This window comes from Trachurus japonicus, chromosome 11 (assembly GCF_045865225.1).
Source record: "Trachurus japonicus isolate A0001 chromosome 11, Traja_1.0".
In the NCBI taxonomy this organism is placed as follows: domain Eukaryota; kingdom Metazoa; phylum Chordata; class Actinopteri; order Carangiformes; family Carangidae; genus Trachurus; species Trachurus japonicus.
The window spans coordinates 31,999,788-32,022,032 of NC_140917.1; the positions used below are offsets into that span (position 1 = coordinate 31,999,788).

Consider the following 22,245-nt stretch of genomic DNA (forward strand, 5'->3'; position numbering starts at 1 on the left):
CTGTCTGGAATGAGAATGAGTGCAGCGGGGCCGAGTCGTCCCCTCTCAAGGCCACGGCCGTCGCTCAGTGCCGCGTGTCATCTCTCAGCCTCGGTCTCTCCCCTCCGCGTCGTGGCAGATGTCTGCTGATGACTTGGCAAGACGCTGCAGACAAAACCTCAGGGTAACAAAGTCGGTTCTTTTGTGAGTTTTCAAGACGCATCAAAGACGTTTCTCCCCCCTCCCTCTCGCTTTTTTTTCTTGTTTCTTGTAATGTCTCTCTTTAAAACTTAACTTGTGATCTGTGTCTTTCACTTTGTAGAGCTTCTTTGACGGCTGGGACGTGACGAAAAAGAAAGACAAGACCAAAGGACGGCACGATAGCTTGCTTAGCCGTAAGTATTTACCGCGCGCAGCCCTACAGGGTTAACCAGCAAATTACAAGGAAGAGATGTTGATGCTGTTATTACTTGGCCTCGTTCCAGCTCTTTCATTGTTGGCTACGGGAGAAACATTAATAGCCTTTTATACTTGCACACTAAAGTAGATTACCATTTAAACGGCACCACTGCCTGTACCCTGTGAGTGAGCCAAAGCTACCCAATAATTATTTTTTACCTCTGCTTGAATGGTTGTTAATTGTAGGCAAAAGAAAAAAAAAGTTACATAGTTAAGGTTTGATTAATACTTATCAGCAGTGGCTTTAAAAGGGATTTTGATTTGTCTGAGTTGATAGCAGATATACTCAGAACCATCAGAGATATTTTTTTAATTTGTGCACAAAAATAAGCCTGTAGAAAATTAATCTTTGTGGTTTTTTGTAGAAGTTGTTTTTTGAAGAAGAAAAGGTGACTGTTTAGTTTAATGATAATATTTTAGGACTTTATGATCAAGGTTAAAGCAGAAAGGCACCATGTTGTATTTGTTGTTGTATTTAATATCATTAATATTATGGTTATTGTAATAAATTGAGCTTTTTTATGATAAAAGTATATGAACATTATTTTTTTTACTCATTGCATTAGTGGGTAACACTATCTCTATAACGCATTATAACCATACTTATAATGAGTTATAATGTAGTTATAACAATAAGCATAACACATCATAGATCAATTTATAATGGCTTATAAGGTCAAGTATTATAATGGAGTTATAATGCTCTAGAATGTATTATGCTTATTGTTATAAAGCCTTATGATAATTTATGAGTGTTTATAATGATAGTTATACACCTTTATTAGACAATTATAACACATAACTATAATGCATTATCGATGTGGGCATTGTCAGCAAGTTACTAACAATTATAATGTATTATAATACATACATACATCATTTATATAACTATAGTTATACAGTGTTATAACTGCATTATATCTCATTATAAGTATGGTTATAATGTGTGTCAAATAAAGTGTTACTCATTAGTGTTTATGAGATGAGATGAGTACTTTATTGATCAGACATGGGCAAACTATAAGGCAGATGGGCATTATGCAGCACATTGGGCTTTTTAATCCAGCCTGTCAAATATTGGTACAAAATTGTCCAAATTATAGCAAAGACCGCAAACTTTGATGCACTGGCAAAAAAGGGGAACCAACAACACTGTTCTACTGAACCAGAATGTAACAGGGATGTACGTTTTCTTTTACTTCTAGGTAATAGCTTTTACATGTCATTTATAATAGTTCACACAAACACTCTTCATCTACTGTATCTGATAGTGGCCCGGCCCGTACATCAAATTTAAAACTCATTGTGGTTCCTGAGCCAAAATGTTTGCCCACCCCTGTTTTGGATTCTTCACAGAAAATTACATTTCCATGGCAGTCCCATATATACAGACACATTCATACATATAGCAAATACAGTTAAGGAAACATTGAGTCACTTATGGGGTGTTAATGTTAGGGTGAGTGTTAATGAGCCAGAATCCACAGCCATATCTCTAATACAGTCATGTTATATGAACTCTGCCGTCTTTCTTATTCATAAGAACTAATGCATCCACTGAGAAATCCTGTTTATTCTGTGTTTCAGATGATCGCCATCGGGTCAAACTCCACTCTCTCCTCGCAGACCCCAGTTCTGATTATGTCAATGCCAACTACATAGACGTAAGTCACCTGCATTTGTCTCTCTCCTCCTCTCTCGCATTCTACTCCTACAGTACATCTCTCTGTGTTGATCCTGCAGCGCCTCCGGAGCTCAGACTGATGCTGTTTTGTTGTTGTGGTGGACCAGAGAGCATCTCCACTCCACATGCTGTGTGCAAACTCTCCATCACTCTGACCGAACTGTCGTTTAGCAACTCTGCCCACAACGTAGCAGTTTATATTTATATATATCTATATACAGTGGCAAGAAAAAGTATGTGAACCCTTTGGAATTTCTGCATTAATTAGTCATTTAATGTGATCTGATCTACATCTAAGTCACAAGTATGAACAAACACAATGTGCTTAACCTAATACCATAATAATGTCTTAAACGAACATATCCATTCAACATTCACAGTGCAGGTGGAAAAAGTAAGTGGACCCTTGGATTTAATAACTGGTTGAAGCTCCTTTGGCAGTAAAAACCTCAACCAAACGTTTCCTGTAGCTGCAGATCACAACTGTACAACACTCAGGATGAATTCTGGACCATTGGTCCTGACAGAACTGCTTCAGCTCAGCCATGTTATTATAGGATGTCTGGTGTGAATGGCTCATTCCACAGTATCCCTATTGGATTCAGGTCTGGGCTCTGACTGGGCCTCTCCCAAAGGTGGATTTTATTTTGTTGAAGCTACTCTAGATTATCTAGATAGTAGATTTACTTCAATGTATAGGGTCGTTCTACTGAGCTTCATCAAGTGGACAGCCACCCTGACATTATCCTGTAGGAAGCTGGATAAACTCTCGAAGTCATTTTGCCCTCGATGATGGCAAACTGTCCAGGCCCTGAGGCAGCAAAGCAGCCCCATGCCATCATACTTCACCTCTGATATTATGTTTACATGCTGGTATGCAGTGACATTTTTACACCATACGCACATAAAAGAAAATACAAAAAAAAAAATATTATTATTTTTCTCTCTCTCTTTTATATTATGTGTAATGTGTGCTGCTGTTGAACTGTTTTGGTTATTGGGACTTCGGACGGAAATTAGCATTTTGCTATAATCCGGCATATTTACATGTTATTTTAACATCTTGCAGTTGAAAACTAGCCTCTGGCTAACACTGGCACTTTTGCAGAAATGTTAATTAATGTGCACTTTACAAATAAAGTAAAGTAAAATAAAATAAAAAAATACAAAAATTAAATCTTAAAGCAGAAGTAAGTGATATATTTGTGTTAATATAAGTCTTAAATAGTTATATCTTCCGACAGCAATCACTTACATAGAGTGTTTGGACTGAAACACGGGTCTGTCAGTCACTCTGCTCTGCTCTGAGCCGAAGAGAAAACATTTATCGTATCCTACAGTTTTTATCCAATGAGGAGAGAGAACGGCATGCAGGGCTGTGTGTGCAGCCAAGGGACGCCGTGAATGTGGCGACGTAGGGACGAGGACTGTTATGGTGCGTTCAAGGCAACTCGTATTTTTCCGACCGTGAAGTCGTACCAGTTCGATCTGGTACGAGTTCACCGGTCTGAAGTTACGAGTGGCCGTTATAGTGACTTTCACCGGTAAAACAGGTCGGAAAAACACGAGTGGGTTGCCTGGAACGCTACAAAGTCGTAAGTTGTGACTTGAAGCTGTAATTTACGATTTCAAAAGCCTGCCTGGAACGCAGCATTAGCGAAAACGACCGGACCACTTACTTCTGCTTTAATTTCATCAGTCCACAAAACATTTCCACATTAGTGTTTTGGAGTGGCAAACTTCAGGCCTGCAATGGAAAGCAAAGTAGTTAATGCAGAAAACTAGAAAAATTCCAAAGGGTTCACATACTTTTTCTTGCAACTGTATATATATATATAAATATGCATTCTAGTAAATGCAGGCTTTAAGGTGAGATTTTATCACAGCAACCCCAGTGATCCCACAAGAGCCCATAAGCTTGAAGTTACAGAGCCACATGACTCCCCCAAATGCTTTAGTAAGGCGACATTGCGTGGGAATCGGACAGCTGATCCTTTCATCTACTTTCAGATATTTTGATCTCACTTACAGTTCAGCTCGAGTGAGTATCTTAGGCAGCCTCTCCGGTCCCAGCAGCAGTGATGCGCTGCTGCCAGAACCTGTCTTGGCAGCTTCGCATTAAGCCGGACCAACGCTATCTGAAGGACAGTCACTTTCTCCCTCGCACAGGTCAGGCCAGGATCTCTCCTGCCCACTCGTAAACGGAAAAGGGTCACTTGAAGGTGACATCTGAAAAGCTCTCGTCGGTCTTGAGTGTGTTTTTTGGCACAGCCTACCCAAGCACTCCTCCCAGGGTTGTTACGGTCTCTGAATTCAGCATTGGACTCTTTGTTTCTGCCGTTGTTTGCAGAACAAAAGGGAATGTAAAGTGGGCAGACGAGGCCAGAGCTCCAATGAGTGTTATGTGGGTGGCATCGGTTAAAGCGGGATGTCCATGTGCTCCCCCGGTGCTTTTGTGTGGCCACCTTATCCCCTCTTTACTCTTCCGCGAGGCATGCCGTTGGGTATAAACGCTCCAAGGACCTTTGTGTCATTAACCGTGCCATCGACAGCACCACTTGCAAGTCAAGCCAAGACACCCTGGCATCACAACGCCGCAGTGAAATGATTCCAGATGATTCATGGATGAGTCCAAGGTTGAAATAAATGGTGCTTTAAAAAAAGAAAAGAAAAAAAGATTAAGCAAAAAAAAACAACAAAAAAAAACTTCCACCACCCTCTCAATGCCATGTAGGATTACACAATCCTTTCTCTTTTGCATGGGTAGCAAGACATCACATTTTATGTCAAATATTTAGATGTTCTTTCTGTTGCCGTCTAATGCTGACAGATGTAACACAAAAGTGACACCGTACCCACTCATTTCTTAAAGGATTTTGCATTCGCTGTTCTGAACGCCCACTAACCAAAGGGATTCTTTTCTTGCTCTGGTGCTTAGAGAAAGTGATGCCTGTTACACTCGAGCTGGTAAGCAGCAGTAATTTGTTTGGCGTAAGATAAAATGGGAATGAGGACGACGAAGTAACGGCTGCCACCGCTAAGCAGACAAAATCTGACGGCTTCATTTCTTTGAAAGACAGACTCAGTATGTTGTATCTATCTTTGCCTTTTGCCCCGTCTTTGTGTTTCATCCAAAAGAATGCAGGATGGCCCAGTTTATTCCTCCGTGTCATCTGAAAGGAGAATTATGATTTCATACAATTTGGTTTCGGATGACTTTCAACTACTGAAGTAGATCTGGGCATTTTTCCTATTAGTAATAATACCACAGCAGCTTCACTAAACGTCAGATCAGTTGTAGATTGTGGTTTAAATATATAAAACAAAGCATGTCTGTAAGTGGAATCTGTTCACCTGCTACTTCACCACTCTATCACTTCACTTAAAGGGATAGTTCAACATTTTGGCAAATTGGCCCATAATCCCTATAGTCATAGTAGTAGGTTTGTTACCTTTAATTCTCGGTGCAAGCTATATTTAGAACGGCAGAGCAGAGCCGCGAGCTGCTCAGAGCTACGCTACGGAGGCTCATGGAAAATGTCTTGGTTTCCCTCATCAAACTCATCAAATACACAATCCAACAACTCCAAAATGCTCTGTTGGACAAGTTGTGAGCTGCACATTCACCACGCTATGAGATCATAATGGTACGTTATGAGACAGAGTTGTTTTCAAGGCAAATGCAGCGGCAGCTTGCAGGAAAACTGCCCCTGACGGGAACGCGCATCAGCTATTTTTCATGAATTTACCTCTAAAACAACTTTGTCTTCCATTATTATCTCATAGCGTGGTGAATGTGCAGGTCGCAACTTGTCCACCAGAGCGTTTTGGAGTTGTTGGATTGTGTATTTGATGAGTTTGATGAGGGAAACCAAGACATCCGATTAGCCTCCGTAGCGTAGCTCTGAGCAGCTCACGCCTCTGCTCAGCCATTCTAAAAACACCTTGCACCGACAATTAAAGGTAACAAACCTACTGCTCTGACTATAGGGATTATGGCAATGGGCCAATTTGCCAAAATGTTGAACTATCCCTTTAAATATATAAAACAAAGCATGTCTGTAAGTGGAATCTGGTCACCTGCTACTTCACCACTCTGTCCATCACTTTACTTAGAATAACTGGTATGTGTAAAACCTGAGTTGCAGTTTACTGTAGGAGTCTGAGGATTTGAGGTTTGTGAACATAATTCTCTCCACAGGTCCTCAAAGCGAGCTGCTCTCTAATCATTTCATTACCCTCTTTCCCTGCTCTTTTAATCACAATAACTAGCTCTTGTTTCCTCCCCTCTACTTCCCTTCTTTCTCTCTTTCTCTCTTTTTTCTGCCCCCCTCCCTGTTCAACCTTTTGGCACCTCTTAGATACGGATAAACAGGGAAGTAAGTACCTTGCTTCTCATCTCTTTTCATCCCCTCTCCCTTTTTCACGCTGCCCCCCACCCCCCTCCCTCCCCTCTCTCTCTCGCTGTCCCTGCCAGCCAGTCATGGCTTCCCTCCAACAGCAGATCTTCCTTCCCTCTTCTGCTCTGTGCTGCTGAGCCTTTCTGCCTTTAGCCATCACTGCTTCCCCCCCTGGGTGTTTCCCCTGGAAACACACCGCAGCAGCTTCTCTGTCCTCCGTCATCCATAGTCAGATGCTCACCTGGAGTTCTTGCTTAACATCAGATTGTCCTCTGAACTGTGAGCGTGCAACAGTGTAGAGAGGATGAGGTCAGGACAAAGCCAGGTAGACACACCGCGACTCGGCACGCATTGTAGATAGACTCAACTATGAAAAACTTTACAAAATCCGCTGCATGCAGAACTAAATATTTAGAGGTAGCTTACATAGGTTTCACATATTGCTCTCAGTTTCACCACAGTTACACCAGATCCATACTTATCAAGCATCTCAGAGAAAAGTAAGAAGTGGAAAAGTAGCACTGCAAAATTCATCACTTTCCCTGGAGTAGATGTAATACTGGAGACTAAGAGCCCTTCCATACGGATACGGGTTTCATCCACATAAGAATTTTATGGTTTTGGCATTTCGTCCAGATGGAAACGGCATTTTCGGGGGGGGGAAATGGGTCCCAGAGTGGGAAAATCTCAAAACACCGCCCCAGCGTTTTCATGTAGGCTACAGTAGACACCCAAAACAGATCTGTCATACCCCCCACCGCTCTCACCTGTCACCTGAGCCACACCGATACAGTCTATGGACGTAACAACAACAGCCGACTACTGAATGGTCCCGTGGACACTGCAGCTGAATCGCGCCTGTTTAATCATCATCAATTGTCAAATCTACAATGACACGACTCCCAGTCAACATACTCATAATATTTTGCAGTTACAGCGGGGGAACTTTCTTCTTCTTTCTTCTCTGTTTTTGGTGTTTAGATATGGCAGCGTTACAGCGCCACACAGGCCTAGCTTATGTAGTAGCCTACTACAGCGGTTTGAGTCGTTTTCAGTGGATACGTGTGTACGCAGATATTTGTTGAAACGATGATGTGTTTACGGAAAACTTTTTCAAAACTAATGACAAAAGGATCAATTTGGGTGAAACTCTGTTTCCATGTGGACAAGGCCTAACTTTGTGAAACAGTGTGGCTGACCATTCAGACGCTAGGGAGATGTTAACATGATAGCATTAGCCAGCCACATAAGCAAAGCAGTAAGGCTACCTGACTCAAATGCCATTTAGCGAGTAATTAAAGCATGATAATTTGCCAACTGCTGTAGCCTACTATTTCCCTTTGACATAAGACTGTTTATTTGGTTGTTGCAGTGTAGCATAGCTACAAGGTAATACAAATAATGCTTAAAAGTATTAAAATATAGAAATATAAAACGGTATAAAATAAACACAGATAAGTTATATACAAGTTATATATATATATATAGGCTTTATGCTCTGTTGGTCAGCAAGATTGCAGTTTTAAATTAGGACATGCTTATCAAAGTTCACTTAAGTGAAACCATAGCACCATGACATCATTGCATCATTGTCAGGTGTAGCTATTGCTTGATGTTTGGTGACTTAGTAACTGCAGTTATTTCTTTGAAAAGTATTGTAGCTTCCTAGCTAACCACTCACATGTTACCAAGCCAGTAACATCCTAGCATTTGTTAGCCACTATAGCAGCACTATAGATAGCTGAGCTCAAGTCAGTTTTATTCATATAGCATCAGTAGTAGGCTCATCTCGAGGCACTTTTTAAAGGAGGTCTCAACTTTTGTTGACCGATATTATTCACAGAGGACCCAACAATTCCCACCAAGAGAATCATGGCAACAGTAAAAGCTTAAACCTCAAACAGAATCACACTCTGCTGTTAATAATAGTGACAGCAGTGAAGTAAGCACAGATATTGCTAAGTAATAAGCTTCTGACATTAATAAGCAGTAATAAGTGAGCATAGGTGCTTTGCCCAGTTGCAGATCCAGTCTGCAGCTCTTGAAGTGGGAGCACCAGCAGAGAGTAACAGCAGGAGACAGAGGAAAGAGAGGAGTAGCATGGATATGCTTTTACCACATTGTGACAGCATTTCTGCTCTGTGGGGTTGGGGGAGTTGCTCCACCCAGATTACTTCAGGAATGACCTCTTGCTGCTTCTATGTCCTTGTGGGAATGTAGCTTCAGCAGTGATAAGATGAGTTCCTCTGAGTCTAAATTACATTGTTTTTCTTTTTCTTTAATTAGTGTAGGCTACTTCATCATTTGTCAAAATATCTCTTAGGCTTTAACTTTCTTGTTTTATAACCACAAACAATTATATTTTGTGTCTCTTTAAATGAAAGTTGTTGATTACAGTTTTAACCTGAACTGAAAATTTAAAAAAAAGCTGTAGGTGTTGCAAAACCATGATGTCATTTATTCAGCTCTCCCTCTAATGCCCCAGTGCTCCCAGGGACGCGTTGTTTTTTTGTTTTTATCACTTAAAAGTTTCAGCAGGATTCTCACAAGTGACTCTGAGATGCGTGATAAATATGAGCTCATTTATTTGCAGACACGAAGGTCAGCTGTTCATTAACTTGTCACAGGTGGTAGCAAGAGTGAAACGCAAAACAAACTGAAAGTTGTTTTTCCACTTTTTTTCTTTCTTTTTTTGATAGAATTGATAAGAGTTCCACATCTCAAATGACTCTGCATGTTTTATTTATTTTATTTATTTATTTTTTATTTTTTATTTTCCAGTCCATTGTGAATTGACATTGCTTGATGTTTTTTCTGCTTGCCTGCTGTTTGGAAAGTGCAGTTGCCAAGGTGACAGACAGGAAACCGGTTGGCCCAGGGAAACTCAGCAACAGAGGCTCATGGGAATGAGGGTCGCTGCACTCTTTCATAGCGATGGCCATCCATCTCAACTTCTCTCTGTGGCATGACAGTTATGGAATGTAATTTGTGTGGCTTTCTGGCTGATAGTGCATATGTGTAGTGTACGTGGGTGTGTGTGTGTGTGTGTGTGTGTGTGTGTGTGTGTGTTTGTAGGTGTGGGAGGCGTACAGTATCGGCTACACACAGTGTACAATATTTGTACAAATGTTTACCGTATACAGCAGTTGGAATCACTTTAGCCGTGAGGGATGAGAGGGCACGCTAATCTTAATGCAGGAGGATCTATCATGCTTGGCTGCTTTGCATTCAGCACACAGGCTCTGTGTGGTGGTGGAAGGGCCAGGGTGCCACTAATAGCCTCCCTAGACCGTGCACACACACTGTATCATAACAGCACTAATGCCAAGCCGGGCAGAGAGGAGACAGCCAGATCAGTCACTTGTCACTCAGGTGGAATTACTCACTTGTCTCACAATCGCTCACTTGTCAATCTACCTTTGATCAGAAGCCATGGCAGCGTGCAAACTCCCACACGCCAGGCCATCTTTGAAATGCAGCTCCCTCACTCTGCATGTAATGACCTGGCTCAGAGGCAGAAAGAGAGAAAAAAAGGATTAAAAAAAATGTATTCCATTTCTCTATGCATTATAATTCAAGTGTGATCCTTCACCCAACCTAAACAATCCAAAAAAAAAAAAAAAAAAAAGAACATGTCCGGTTACATATGCTAATGTATTTTAAGCAGAGCACCATCAGCCAGGGCAGCACGGCACAGTTTCCACCACGGCTGCTGAAACGTCTTCAGTCAAAAAGCAGGAGCAGAGATTTTAGCAGAGGCGAGATGAATAAGAGATGACTTGATGCTGAAAACGGAGGAAGAGAATGGATGGAAGGGCTGAAATGAGAGTTAGAGGTCCCTGCGTCTCATTTCATCATTGTAATTATTAACTCTCTTTTTTCTTTTTTTTTCTTTCTTTCCTCCACTGTCTCTGTCACGCAGGGTTACCAGCGATCAAACCACTTCATCGCCACTCAAGGTGAGTGTGAAGCCCTCCGGCAGCAGTGTTTGACTGCTAATGTGCTGCGTTTGTTTGCGGTTTTACCTGACAGCATTAGAATAAGCTTCCTGAAGTATTCATGTGTAGACCAGATGGAGCCCGGTTGTTGCATCATGGTCACATCTGGATTTCCACGGTAACGCCTCACTTTTTTTTTTTTTTCCTTTTCGATAACAGCGGACTGTAACTGTCAGTCACTCTGCACTGTAACACCGCTGACTGTCGCTGTCGGTGAAGCTCGGCTTTTGTGTCTCTCCTCCCCACCATCTGCATGTGTGGTGCACCATCTCTCTGATGTCAGTTTGATGCACTATATAGGCTGCGTTCCCCAGGCAGCACACACACAGTCACATAAAGAGAGACTGAGAGAGAGAGAGCAAGACATTTTCTTTATTCTCTCCTGGCTGTGATCCTATTTATTCAGGGAATATGTTTTTCACTTCCGTAATCCTCCTCTGATTTCTTTCCATCTCTCACTTTGGTCTCAGTTCTACCACTTCACAAAAGTAACCTCTGAAATCTCTCTCTCTCTCTCTCCTTCACATTTTGCTCTCAAAGTCTCAATGCATATAAGGGTGCAGGCAGAGGTGAGAGGAGTTACAGTAATGTACTATTCAATAGGAACACGTGGCAGAATTAAAAATTCCCCACTAAAGGTGCCAATTCATGATCAAACATTAAAGTTTGTTTAATTCATGAAATAGAGTGCTTAAGTCACTTATATAGTGGGCTATAGTATATTCCCTAGCTATACTGCCCACAGTAAGTGTATGCTCCTTTTTAGTAAGTTAGATTTTTATTCTGCTGTAAAACAGAATATATACATAAATTCCCATACATAACATGGAAGCTGAGCACAAACACACCATGAGCACAAACACACCATGGACAGTATAATGGATACATCCACACAAAACTGGAAGATAGCACAAGTATTGTGACCAAAGTGATTGACAACAATGATAAGTGTCATATATATTTGAATTGTAGTACAGTTTAAACATTAAAGAGATGAACAGTTTTTTCATATTGAGTGTCAGTCTAGAATTTTCTTCTAAGTTTAAACCCATATCGTGGACCATAGATCATTCTTAGACTTTTAGCAAACCAAAATATAGATTACATTATATATTATTATGGACTGTTCCTCTGCGTAACAATATTTAGATGTTTTAAGGAAGAGAAGTTACATTTTTTTTAACATAAGGTACTTTTTTGTGTGTTTTGTGATAGATGCACCTCAAATTTCAAATACCTTGTTCCTCTCAAAAGTGACTTAAAGGGACAACGAGGAGTTTCTCCAGAGGCAGAACGAAAAATTCTGCGACAATAAAAAAGTCTCATATTAATGTGGATGAATCTATGTTACCCACACTTGTTAATGGGCCCATTTTCGATAAATATATCGTTTTGTCTCTATCGTTATGTTGTTATTATTAGTGGTGGCGGAAACGCTGGGCGAGTCGACCAGCGTTTCCTTACTTTCGGTTTCGCGGACGCTGCCCGGCGAGTCATGAGAATAACGCCGCCGAATCGCCGTTTATGGTCGGAACTACGACGCTATCTGATCGTCTTCGAACCTCTGACTTTAATTCTTGATGAATGAAAACATGAGTCTGTCTTACGCTGGTCAAAGAATGTCATGGTGCGTGCGGAGGCTCATAAATGTAGTGTGAAAACACTTTGCTTTTCCAAAACTCCTCGTTGTCCCTTTGAAGGGAAAGTCATCAGTACAGATTAAAGGTTCCATCCTATTTGTCATAGTTTTGGTCATCAGCTGGGATGTGACTGTGAAAGGTAGTGAAAATCAAGGTCTCTGATCCATCACCATCATCCCTGTACCTGTGTCCACTCACTGAAGTGTACTGTACTGTAGTATGATCAGCAGCCTGCGTGTCAGGATGTGTTCAGGTACAGTATTGACTATAGGTCACTGGGCTTCTTGAGAGTTCAACACCCACTATGATGAAAATAGAAGAAAATAGACTTGAAACATTGCTAAGAGACAGGCGACCTGCACTCAGCACTGTGCCCAGGTGGATCCTTTGTAGTGCACTGAAGTTGCTGCTGCTGCTGCTTTTGTAATGCAGGCTGTGCAGACTAACAACCTGTGGGTCAGTATCATGAGGCTGAGTCGCAGCATGATGTGCACATTCTGATATTTAGCCTTCCAGTACTTCAAAGTGCTCCTATAGAGGCTCTCCCTCCTGCTCATCGCTGCTTACACTCTCAGCCACTGTTGTTTTGCGAGATAGTTTTTTTTTTTTTTCCAAGAGGTGTTGAAACTTTCCTCCGAGACTCTGCGTCACGCCGTTTCTTCAGATTCGTCAGTCGCACATTTCACACTGCCAAGCTATCACATGCTTTAGGTGTTCTGCTAAATTCAGGAGGTGGCATTAAAGTTGATTGTTATGTTGATGAAACATGAATCAACCTATTATCCCATACCTGCATGATCAAGCTATTTAGTCCATATCTGGGACCAGCGCATCCCATATGTTAAAGTCCAGAGTCAGTTAAGAAAACACATCAGTCTGACATAGTCCTCTGCTGTTGCAGCCCATCTGCTTCAGTGTTTAAAGGGATACTTCACCCAAAATCGATAATACACCAATCATCTACTACTGTCATACCAAGGAAGGGTTTGGAGAACTTTTCCAGGAGTTCCAGGGGTGGTCCGGCTGGCAACAGAGTTTCATATAATGGCGGCGGATAGAGTTCACTTTCGAATCGTCCAAAACACACACTATGAAACATCCAAATACCTCCGTACTGCTCGTCTGTACTTACCCAAGTGTCTTGAAAAAGTTGTTTAGGAAGATTCAAAAGTGAGCTCTATCCGCCGCCATTATATGAAAATCTGTTGCCAGCCGGACCACCCCTGGAACTCCTAAAGGGTCTTGATGACTCACAAAGTTCTCCAAACCCTTGTCATTACGGTGAGTAGATGATTGGTGAATTATCGATTTTGGGCGAAGTATCCCTTTAACATGTTATGTATTCTGAAGAGTTTCTGCTCATCACAGTTGTGAATAGTGCTTATATTACTGGGCCGGATTAGTTGTCAGCTCCTCTCTCATCAACAAGGTGGTTGTGTACACAGGGCTGCCTCTTACTGGATGTTTTTTAGTTTTTCATGCAAATTAAAAAAAAAAAAAAGTACAGTAAAAAAAAAAACCACTAGAGAGTGTCACTTATGAAAAATCCTGAGAACAGTTTCAGAAACACACAAATCAGCTATCTGATCATACAATCGATCTCATCTTTCTCATTTTGTTATTGGATGTGAACAGTGACTGAGGCTCCTGGTCCGTGCATAACGATGGTTTTAGCCTCAGCCATGTCACTCTCTGGGTGATGTGGTGAATGCCAGTAAGTGCCAAGCGTTTGCTTAACCACCTGTCACTGGGAACAGCCAAACCCTCAATTATGCAACACGCTAATAAAATGTAAACAGATGAGTTAAATAAAGATTGGCTCCCTGTAGTTGTCATGGAAGAGGAAATTAGCTGGAGACGCCAAAACTGTGATGTTGTTTGGGAGATGACAAGGATTGACTGACTTTCTGTAGCCTGCCTCTACAGTAGTGGTCATCAGAGGAATTGTGGTTTTCTGTATTTGTGTGTTGGTTTCATCCATTGTCTAGGTGCAGTAGCTTATCCGTGCAGGGTGTTGATCTGGGGGCCAATCCCAGTTGACTAAGGGCAAGTCCATGGGCATTGTCCATGTTTTTGGACATGCAGGCAGGAGGAGTGTATGCAAACCCCCACCCTGAATGGCCCCTGGCCCGGGAATTGAACCCAGAACCTTCTTGCTGGGAGGCACTGCCGTGGTGCCGGTGTTTGAGTGGAGTTTGAGTTTTGACTTTCATTGTCCCAAAGGTGAAATTCTTTTCCACAGCACTGCTCTTGTTTTGACAGAAAAATCACAACAGATGCGACAACACAGCAACAACAGACTTCACAATACTTCAAACACAAAAACAGCATTATTATATCCTCTGTTGTTCCTAACAAAGCATCCATTCAGTGCTTTATATTCAGACCCACAGCCAATAAATGTTATCTTTCTTACTGTTTTTTTTTTTGTTTTTTTTTTAAGTATATTTTTTGGGCTTTTTTGCCTTAATTGACAGCACAGTTGAGAGAGAGACAGGAAATGGGAGGCAGAGAGGTGGGGGTGACATCCAAGAAAGGGCCGCTCAATGCGGGATTCAAACCAGGGCCGCCTGCAGTGAGGACTATAGCCTCAACACATGGGGCAGGTGCTCTACCAACTGAGCTAAACACCGGCCCCTCTCTTACTGTTTCTAATCTAAAAAAAAAAAAAAAATCACTGACACAATTTAAATAGTCTCACTCACCAGACCGTCGGACTGTGATTCTGAGATCAGAGAAAAAAAAAACCACCTGTTTGGATTTCTTTCAACCAATCACAGTTGTTGTGGGTGGTGCCACAGCAACGATGTGCTTGCAAAATATTGCCGGATGGGTAGACGTTGCCTCACTAGCTCACTGAAGATGATGGGCTTATAGCTCGATAGATATAACTTTTGCCGTAGCCGGTCGGCAGAAATGAGCCAGAACGTCCTTCTTGCATAGCAAATGGCATAAAACATACGTTTTGAATTTATTCACAGTCATATTGAAATATCCGTGGTTCCTGTTGTTGTTTCCTTTCTCCGAGGGGACTGTGGAAACTGCAACAGGATGGCTTCCACCGGGTGGCTCGTTCCGGCCATTGAGGGGCTAATTACAGCAGTGAAGTCCCTCAAGCTCAGACTACAATTTAAACAATACTGGGTAACACTTTATAATAAGTACACACACTATTAAACATTAGCTAAGCACTAAATACTGAATTCATCATTTATAACACATGGATACTCCTTAGTATGTAGTTTATAAACACAGTTAAAAATGTTTTACTTATCATTGATAGCACTAACTGTATTTATAAACTACATACTAATGAGTATTCATGTGTTAGAAACAAAGAATTCAGTATTTATTAATGCTTAACCAATGCTTAATAGTGTGTACTTATTATAAAGTGTTACCCAATACTGCAAAAGATATTTGACATAATTAACAATTAAGATTACTTTTTTAATTAATATTCATTGATTATATTAGCATATATTACCATCGATAAGATGGAGTTTAAACTGCTAACCTAACCTGAAAATGCAGAATAGAAAGCAGCTATATGTACCAAAGTGAAAGTCCACTCTGTTGTGGCTGCAAAAATAAGTGCTATTCATTACTTCCACACAGTTTGCATAATAGTGAATAACACTGTATAACCTCCCAGCGAGCCCTGTGTGGTGGAGTGCAGCAGCGGGTTGAGGTTGAGTTTTTATTCCGTGTCTCAGCGATGAGTCTTAAGGTAGCTGAGTTTGTGCAGCAGCAGGCAGCAGGTGCTCTGGGCTAACTCTCCATTATGTCCAGAGATGAGGAGGAGGAGGAGGAGGAGGAGGCGGGTAAGGGAGGGGGGGAGAGGCGGACGGGGGAGGAGAAAATGCCAAACATGCTCTGAAAGCTCGGCGGAAAGTTGCGCTGTGCATACAGATTCAGCCCCCCCCTCCTCCCAGCCGCCAGGATCACACATCAACCGTCTCTTAAACTCACTGCCACGTCCCTCCGGCGATGCATTAGCGGGCTTTTCTCGCTGCTGCTGAAAAATTAACATCTCCCTATCACTAAAACACACAGAGACCGACCGGCACGCTGAAAACACTGGTTAGAGCAGCTGCCCACTTGAGCGTATATTAAGATTCTCTCAGGCGGGGAGGGGCTCACCTCAGCCCAGGGCCGTTCCTGGGATTTCTAGGCCCCCTGAAAGAACATTGAAGTGGGCCCCTGCCCCCTGACTTTTCCTTGCCACTTTTTTCTTAGACTATTTTATCATTTATTATCATGCACTTTTCTGTCACTCTTTGTTCTTGACAGTGCCTGATGCAATATACTCAATTATTATTATTAGTTTGCAGGGAGCTACTCTTGCTCTAGCATGGACTAAATCATTTTTATAGGAAAGTAGGAGGTTATTGCTTGGAAAATAAATCGTATTTCATTTTTGTGGCTTTGTTTTGATGCTGATGCAGCATTTGTTTGAATTTTAGTCAGGGTTATACGCAGAATAATTAGAAGATTAGGATACTGGGGGTTGTTGGGGGCCCTGCTAGACTATGGGCCCCTAGAATTGTCACTCCTCACCCCTATGCAACGGCCCTGCCTCAGCCCCACTACTGTACAGACCAGTCATGAAAAGACATGTGGCTGCCAGGCTTTGCAGATATCTTGTTTGTTTTTTTTTAACATGCAAGTGAGGTTATTTCTCCTCCACCTCCTTCTGCATTGGTCAACCTCTGTGGCTCTTTGCCCCGGAGCGTTTAGTCAAATACTGTACATACCTCTTGATTCCTCTCATTAATAAGGCAATTGTGGAAGTAAAGGCAGTGGAAAACAAGAGTTGCTGCGACCCAGATTTAATTGTTTATTTCTGTGGGGAAAAAATGTTATTTTTTCAGACTTAAAAAGGATTATTTCAAACATACAATCTATTCTTTTCCCAGCCAGACCTTCAAACATACCTCGGTCTCTATGTGGGTGGAATACAGCCGCTTTTGTTGGCCTTCCTGTAAAAGTTATAGAAAGACAAAGAAAACTCAATGACACGTCTCAGACCGCACTGTGAACTTGAAAGGACAAGGTTGGTGTCACTCCTTCTTCTGGCAGTTGATTGGAAGATGGAGGGAGTCTGTCCAACTGTCAGTCCAGGTCAGTTCTTTAGTGGGAGCAGTGTAGAAGTAGCCGTGGTTGTTCAAGCAAATGAATCCGCATGCTGAGGACTGATTTTTCACTCGTACATATGATATGAGCAGAGGAGTTGAACGCTTACAGTAATGTTACAGGTGCTCTCCTGCAGGGGTCATGATAAGGCTCTGATATTATCTTTAGTAATTTAGTATAAGACAAAAGCAGAATATCTCAGTCAAAGTCAAAGTAATGTCCATGAAGTGAACATTGCTGCTCTGATGTGCAAACTTAATTTTGACACTTCCATTTAGAGTATCTCAGCCAAAGTGACATCCATCAGCATGTAGTGCTGAGTAAACATGTGGACATTGTTGATGTGCAAATTAACTTTTTGGGAATGGCGATGTTTCAGCGTTAATCTCACCTATTGAGTGGAGCACATCAAGTCCATAATGGGTTTTATTTAGGAGACGGACACTCTCAGATCATTCTCCACATCCAGACACGAGTCTAAACATGAGGCTTCATTTTAAATTGTAACTACTACTCTCCATTTTTTTTTTTTTTTTACAATTATGGCTAAATTGCAGCATTTCTACTAATTAAAAAATATAAATTTGCTTTTCATCTTGACACATTATTATTAATGTAGGGATAGGACAAGTTAAGCTTCTGCTTCGTCCTATTCCTTTTCACAAATGAATTGTCACTGTGTATTAGCTCATAATGAGCCATACTTCTCAACAGGTGTATTGATTGAATGTTTGTTATATTATTTTCATTATAATATTTTCTATATTCAACTTTTTTCCTGTTTGATTATTTCATTTAATTTTTTAAAATTAATTTTTTTATTTTTTTATTATTGTTCAAAAACAGGAGAATGAATGAGTGTAAAGTAAAGCTACTGTATGTCAGGCTTCAGATGCAGTTACCACTTGTCAGTTGAACATATTCACTGTTGTTATTGATTTGTAACATTTGTTCATATGAAAGAACATAGCAAATGTGGATATAACTGACTTGATTGATTTTAGCATTGATTTCATATGGGAGTCTCCTCTAGCCTCGTAAACCAGCCGCTCCCAGAAATGCAATTCATTTCATTTCTGAGGGAGAGGCTGGCCTCATCCCCGCTGTGAGCGTTTGGGGTGGGCGGGAGCTGGGTGGGAGTAGTAGCGTTGACAGACAACCCCATTCAGCCAATCAGCAAGTTGGTGTAGTGACGGGGCTTTGCACCAGTCGGTCCCTGTTTGGCCAACGTGCTGTGTCAATCACAGCGGCGACGCTGATTGGCTCGGCCTTCTGAGGGTTTCAGGCCAAACGCTTACCACGGGGATGAGGCCAGATTCTCCCTCGGAAATGAAATGAATCGCATTTCCGGGAGCGGCTGGTTTACGAGGCTAAGTCTCCTCCACCTGAGATAAACACTGTTATTATCCAACAGAAGGGCGATGTAGTAAAGGGTTAAATCACACACCACTGTGCCAGCCCACAGAGGAAGGACGAGGCACGACCAGCTCTTCAGAAAAGTCACCAGGTCATTTACATGAGACACAATTATATTCCTATTCAACACACTGTGTGGGTAGGAATGAACAGACATGGTGGTCACAAACAGAGGTGCAGTGTAGGAGGAGGAGGAGGAGGAGGAGGATGAAGGAGGACCTGGTGATATTATCAACACCACAGTGTGTAATGAAATCAATGAAAGTGTCATCTTCTTCAGGGGGCTGTGATTTGTGTCAGCCACCGGGGGGCTGAGAAAGCCAATCCATGAGCTTGTTTGCACAATAGCTCCAGGATTTGTGGGTGTATTGAAATGACATTTCTCAGTAGTATTAGGAGAACACAGAGCGGGCAATAGTTCATGAATGGCACATTGTTACTCTATTCCCTGGCATGGATTACATAGTGCCTCTACATTGATGGTTATTGCCGCTATTCTCTCTGACTTATGGCTCATCTCTCCTTCCCCTCCTCTTTTTCTCCTCTCCCACCTTCTCTTCTCACTTTTTACTTCCTTTCTCCTCTCCACCTGTACTTCTACTGTATCCACCCCCCTCCTCCTCCCCTCCTCTCCTCCTCCGCAGGCCCCAAGCAGGAGATGATCTACGACTTCTGGAGGATGGTTTGGCAGGAGAACTGCTTCAGTATTGTCATGATCACCAAGCTGGTGGAAGTGGGCAGGGTAGGTTTTTCCTCTTCCCTTTGTCCTGTGACCTCTCCAGCCCCCTCCTTCTGTGAAGATGGATGGAGGGGGGGATGTATTTCTGGAGCTTCCTTTATCATTTCCTATACATCAGAAGAGCTGCCGTGCTCGGTGTCGTGGGAGGAAATGGCTCCCGCTGTCTGATCATGAGTGATCACCTCTTGCTTTGGTGGCTGCACACCAAGGTCAGAGCTTTGATGTGTGTGAAGGCCCATGGAGGAATCTTCTGGCCTCTTTTCTATTTGCTATTCCTGCCTCTGCTGAATTCAGCCGACAAGTGATGCAGTGTTCGCCATGTGTGTGATAAGCATCATGCAACACATGTAACCTTTGTAAAAATCTAGACACCGTAGGTTCTTTCTATGTGTAAATTGGTATGGTAAACAGTATTCAATCTTCCAAAACAAAGATGTTACATGATATTTGATATGATCTAAGATGGACTCATCTTGTAAAACTGTTCATAGCTATGGTAAAAAAAAAAAAATCCTAATTCATAAATAACTGTTAGGGTTAAAGGGATACGCCATTCTTTTTTTTTTCGTGTCTTGCCTCACTCCCGAGTCCATGACCAGCAGATAGACACCATCCTTTCGACTGTGCATGCAGTAACAAGGGAGATAGAGCCGTATCGCCTGTAATTAGCTTAGCTCAAACGCTGGAAGTGTATAGGTAGTGTTAGCCTGCCTCCTACCCGAGCCGAAATCAGCAGTCAGAAGCTGATTTCATTTTAGCTCTAAACTCTGTAAATATATCACTTTATCGATATTTCAAACATTTTAGATCAGCAGTGTGTCGTTAATTTGTCTAAATACCAGCTGTTTACAATTTTGTTCGGACGAATTCGGCTAACACTACCTATACACTTCCAGCGTTAGAGCTAAGCTAATTACGGGCAATACGGCTCTATCTCCCTTGTTACTGCACGCACAGTCAAAAGGATGGTGTCTATCTGCTGGTCATGGACTTGAGAGTGAGGCAAAAATAATTCCCGTCAGTAGTCTATTATTGGGCATGTAATATTGCTAAATTTCTTACTTGGAACTCCAAGTCTGTACTTACCTTAATGGGCTGAAATGGAGATAATATCATCCAACTTTTTTGTTATGGTCAGTGGTGTGCTCCCAATTACAAGATCTCCATGAACCCGATCGTGGCTAATACTTTAAAAATCTGGAGTCAGTTCAGGAAGCACTTTGATCTGGTCAGAGGTTAGTAGGTCAACCTACAGACCCCGGATGTTGATAACAGCTAACCCCGGACTCAGAGGGGAATAGCACTAGTGTATCATAACTAAATATTGGTGAAATGAACGAGTTTCATGGCAGATAATGTGTTATTTAGAGGCTGCATTCTGCTGCCCTGTAGACTCACATTATATGGATATACGCGGCTCTCAGCTGGATCTAATTTCGTCAGAACGACTTGTACTGACACCAAAGTTAAGTCCAGATTGTAAAAAAAACGGCAATTACCCTTTAACACCCCTGATATAGACTAGAACTTACAAACAGTGGATGACACCAACTACTGGAACAAGTTTTCCAAAGTCCATGAAAATAAGAACATTTCTGCCTGTGCTATATCAATTTTATTTTTATCTTTAACACTAGGAAAACAACTTTATGGGTTGCAATTGCTATGGTAACCCTTAACCAGACTTCTCCATCCGAAGCAACAGTTTAATGGCTGTTTGCATTCTAAAAACAACTGATAAACAAAAAAAATGCAAATGCCATCTCATTTTGTGGATGAAGTCAAATAGCAGATGAGCAGCGCAGCCAAATAAACTTCAGCCTCCATCACAAATTAAGTCATTTTCCAGGCGAAAAAAGTAGAAATATGAAATTATTTTTAAAAAAGCACCCAGTGTAATTACGAGTGACCTTTTAGCGTTTTACAGTGCAACCATCATCTCTCTTTGTAAGTGTGAGAAACGCCGCTCTTCTGGATCAGTAAAACGCATGTGCAGCCTGGAGTAGTGGAAAGTGTCGACACCGTGCAGCCGGCGGCGGAGGAAAATGTAGACACAACAGAAAACACACTGCATCAACAGAAAAATAAAAACAGCCATTCTCTTAGAAACTTAAACCGTGAAGGGTCGGAGGAGGGCCGACCTGGTGGCAGAGAGAAAATAACACCTACTGCAGAGTTCTACTTCCAAAATGGCCTTTTAAAATCATATCTAAACATGTCTTATCTTAACTCAGTGTCAACATGTCTCTGTCTCAAATGTTGGAGATGGAGATGAGTGGTAAACCTGGAGTAAAGTCCAATTATTTGGCAAAGGTCACAAGAGGATTACAACATTGCAATGTGTTTGTTTGTGGAAATCTCAGTGCCAAGAGGTGAAAAGGATTGTGTTCTAGTGTTAAAATGAGTCAGCTATATACTATATGTGTGTTTGTGTGTGTGTGTGTGTGTGTGTGTGTGTGAGCCTTTCTAACCTGAAGCTGTCTGTTGTTTGTCCAGATGAAGTGCTGTAAGTATTGGCCTGATGACACTGAGCTCTATGGTGACATTAAGATAACACTACTGAAGACAGAAACACTGGCTGAGTACACCGTGCGCACCTTCGCCATGGAGCGGGTGAGTCACACTCTGATGTTATATTTATCTCAACCCTCTCACTATAGCTTCTCTGGCTCTATATACACCAGCCAAAACAGCCGCCACTTTATTAGGTACAGTACACCCAGCTGAAGCCGACGCTCTCTAACACGGCAGAAGGTTTCAACAATCAGTCATTTGATGCATTGTACCAGAGATA

At 41.8% G+C, this 22,245-nt stretch overlaps 1 protein-coding gene across 11 annotated transcripts in view; it reads left to right on the top strand.

Moving 5' to 3' along the window:
* The window catches only part of ptprua (protein tyrosine phosphatase receptor type Ua), a 266,297-nt gene that overhangs the window by 211,507 nt on the left and 32,545 nt on the right, over positions 1–22,245 (top strand). For 6 of the 11 annotated variants that reach the window (XM_085792302.1, XM_085792304.1, XM_085792294.1 and 3 more), the window contains 6 exons: positions 302–374; positions 2,026–2,102; positions 6,484–6,501; positions 10,445–10,481; positions 19,357–19,454; positions 21,948–22,064. In XM_085792302.1, the coding sequence (XP_085648428.1) occupies positions 302–374; positions 2,026–2,102; positions 6,484–6,501; positions 10,445–10,481; positions 19,357–19,454; positions 21,948–22,064 (420 nt within the window). The remainder of the gene's footprint in view (positions 1–301; positions 375–2,025; positions 2,103–6,483; positions 6,502–10,444; positions 10,482–19,356; positions 19,455–21,947; positions 22,065–22,245) is intronic. The other 5 variants (XM_085792303.1, XM_085792305.1, XM_085792297.1 and 2 more) reach the window with 1 other exon arrangement.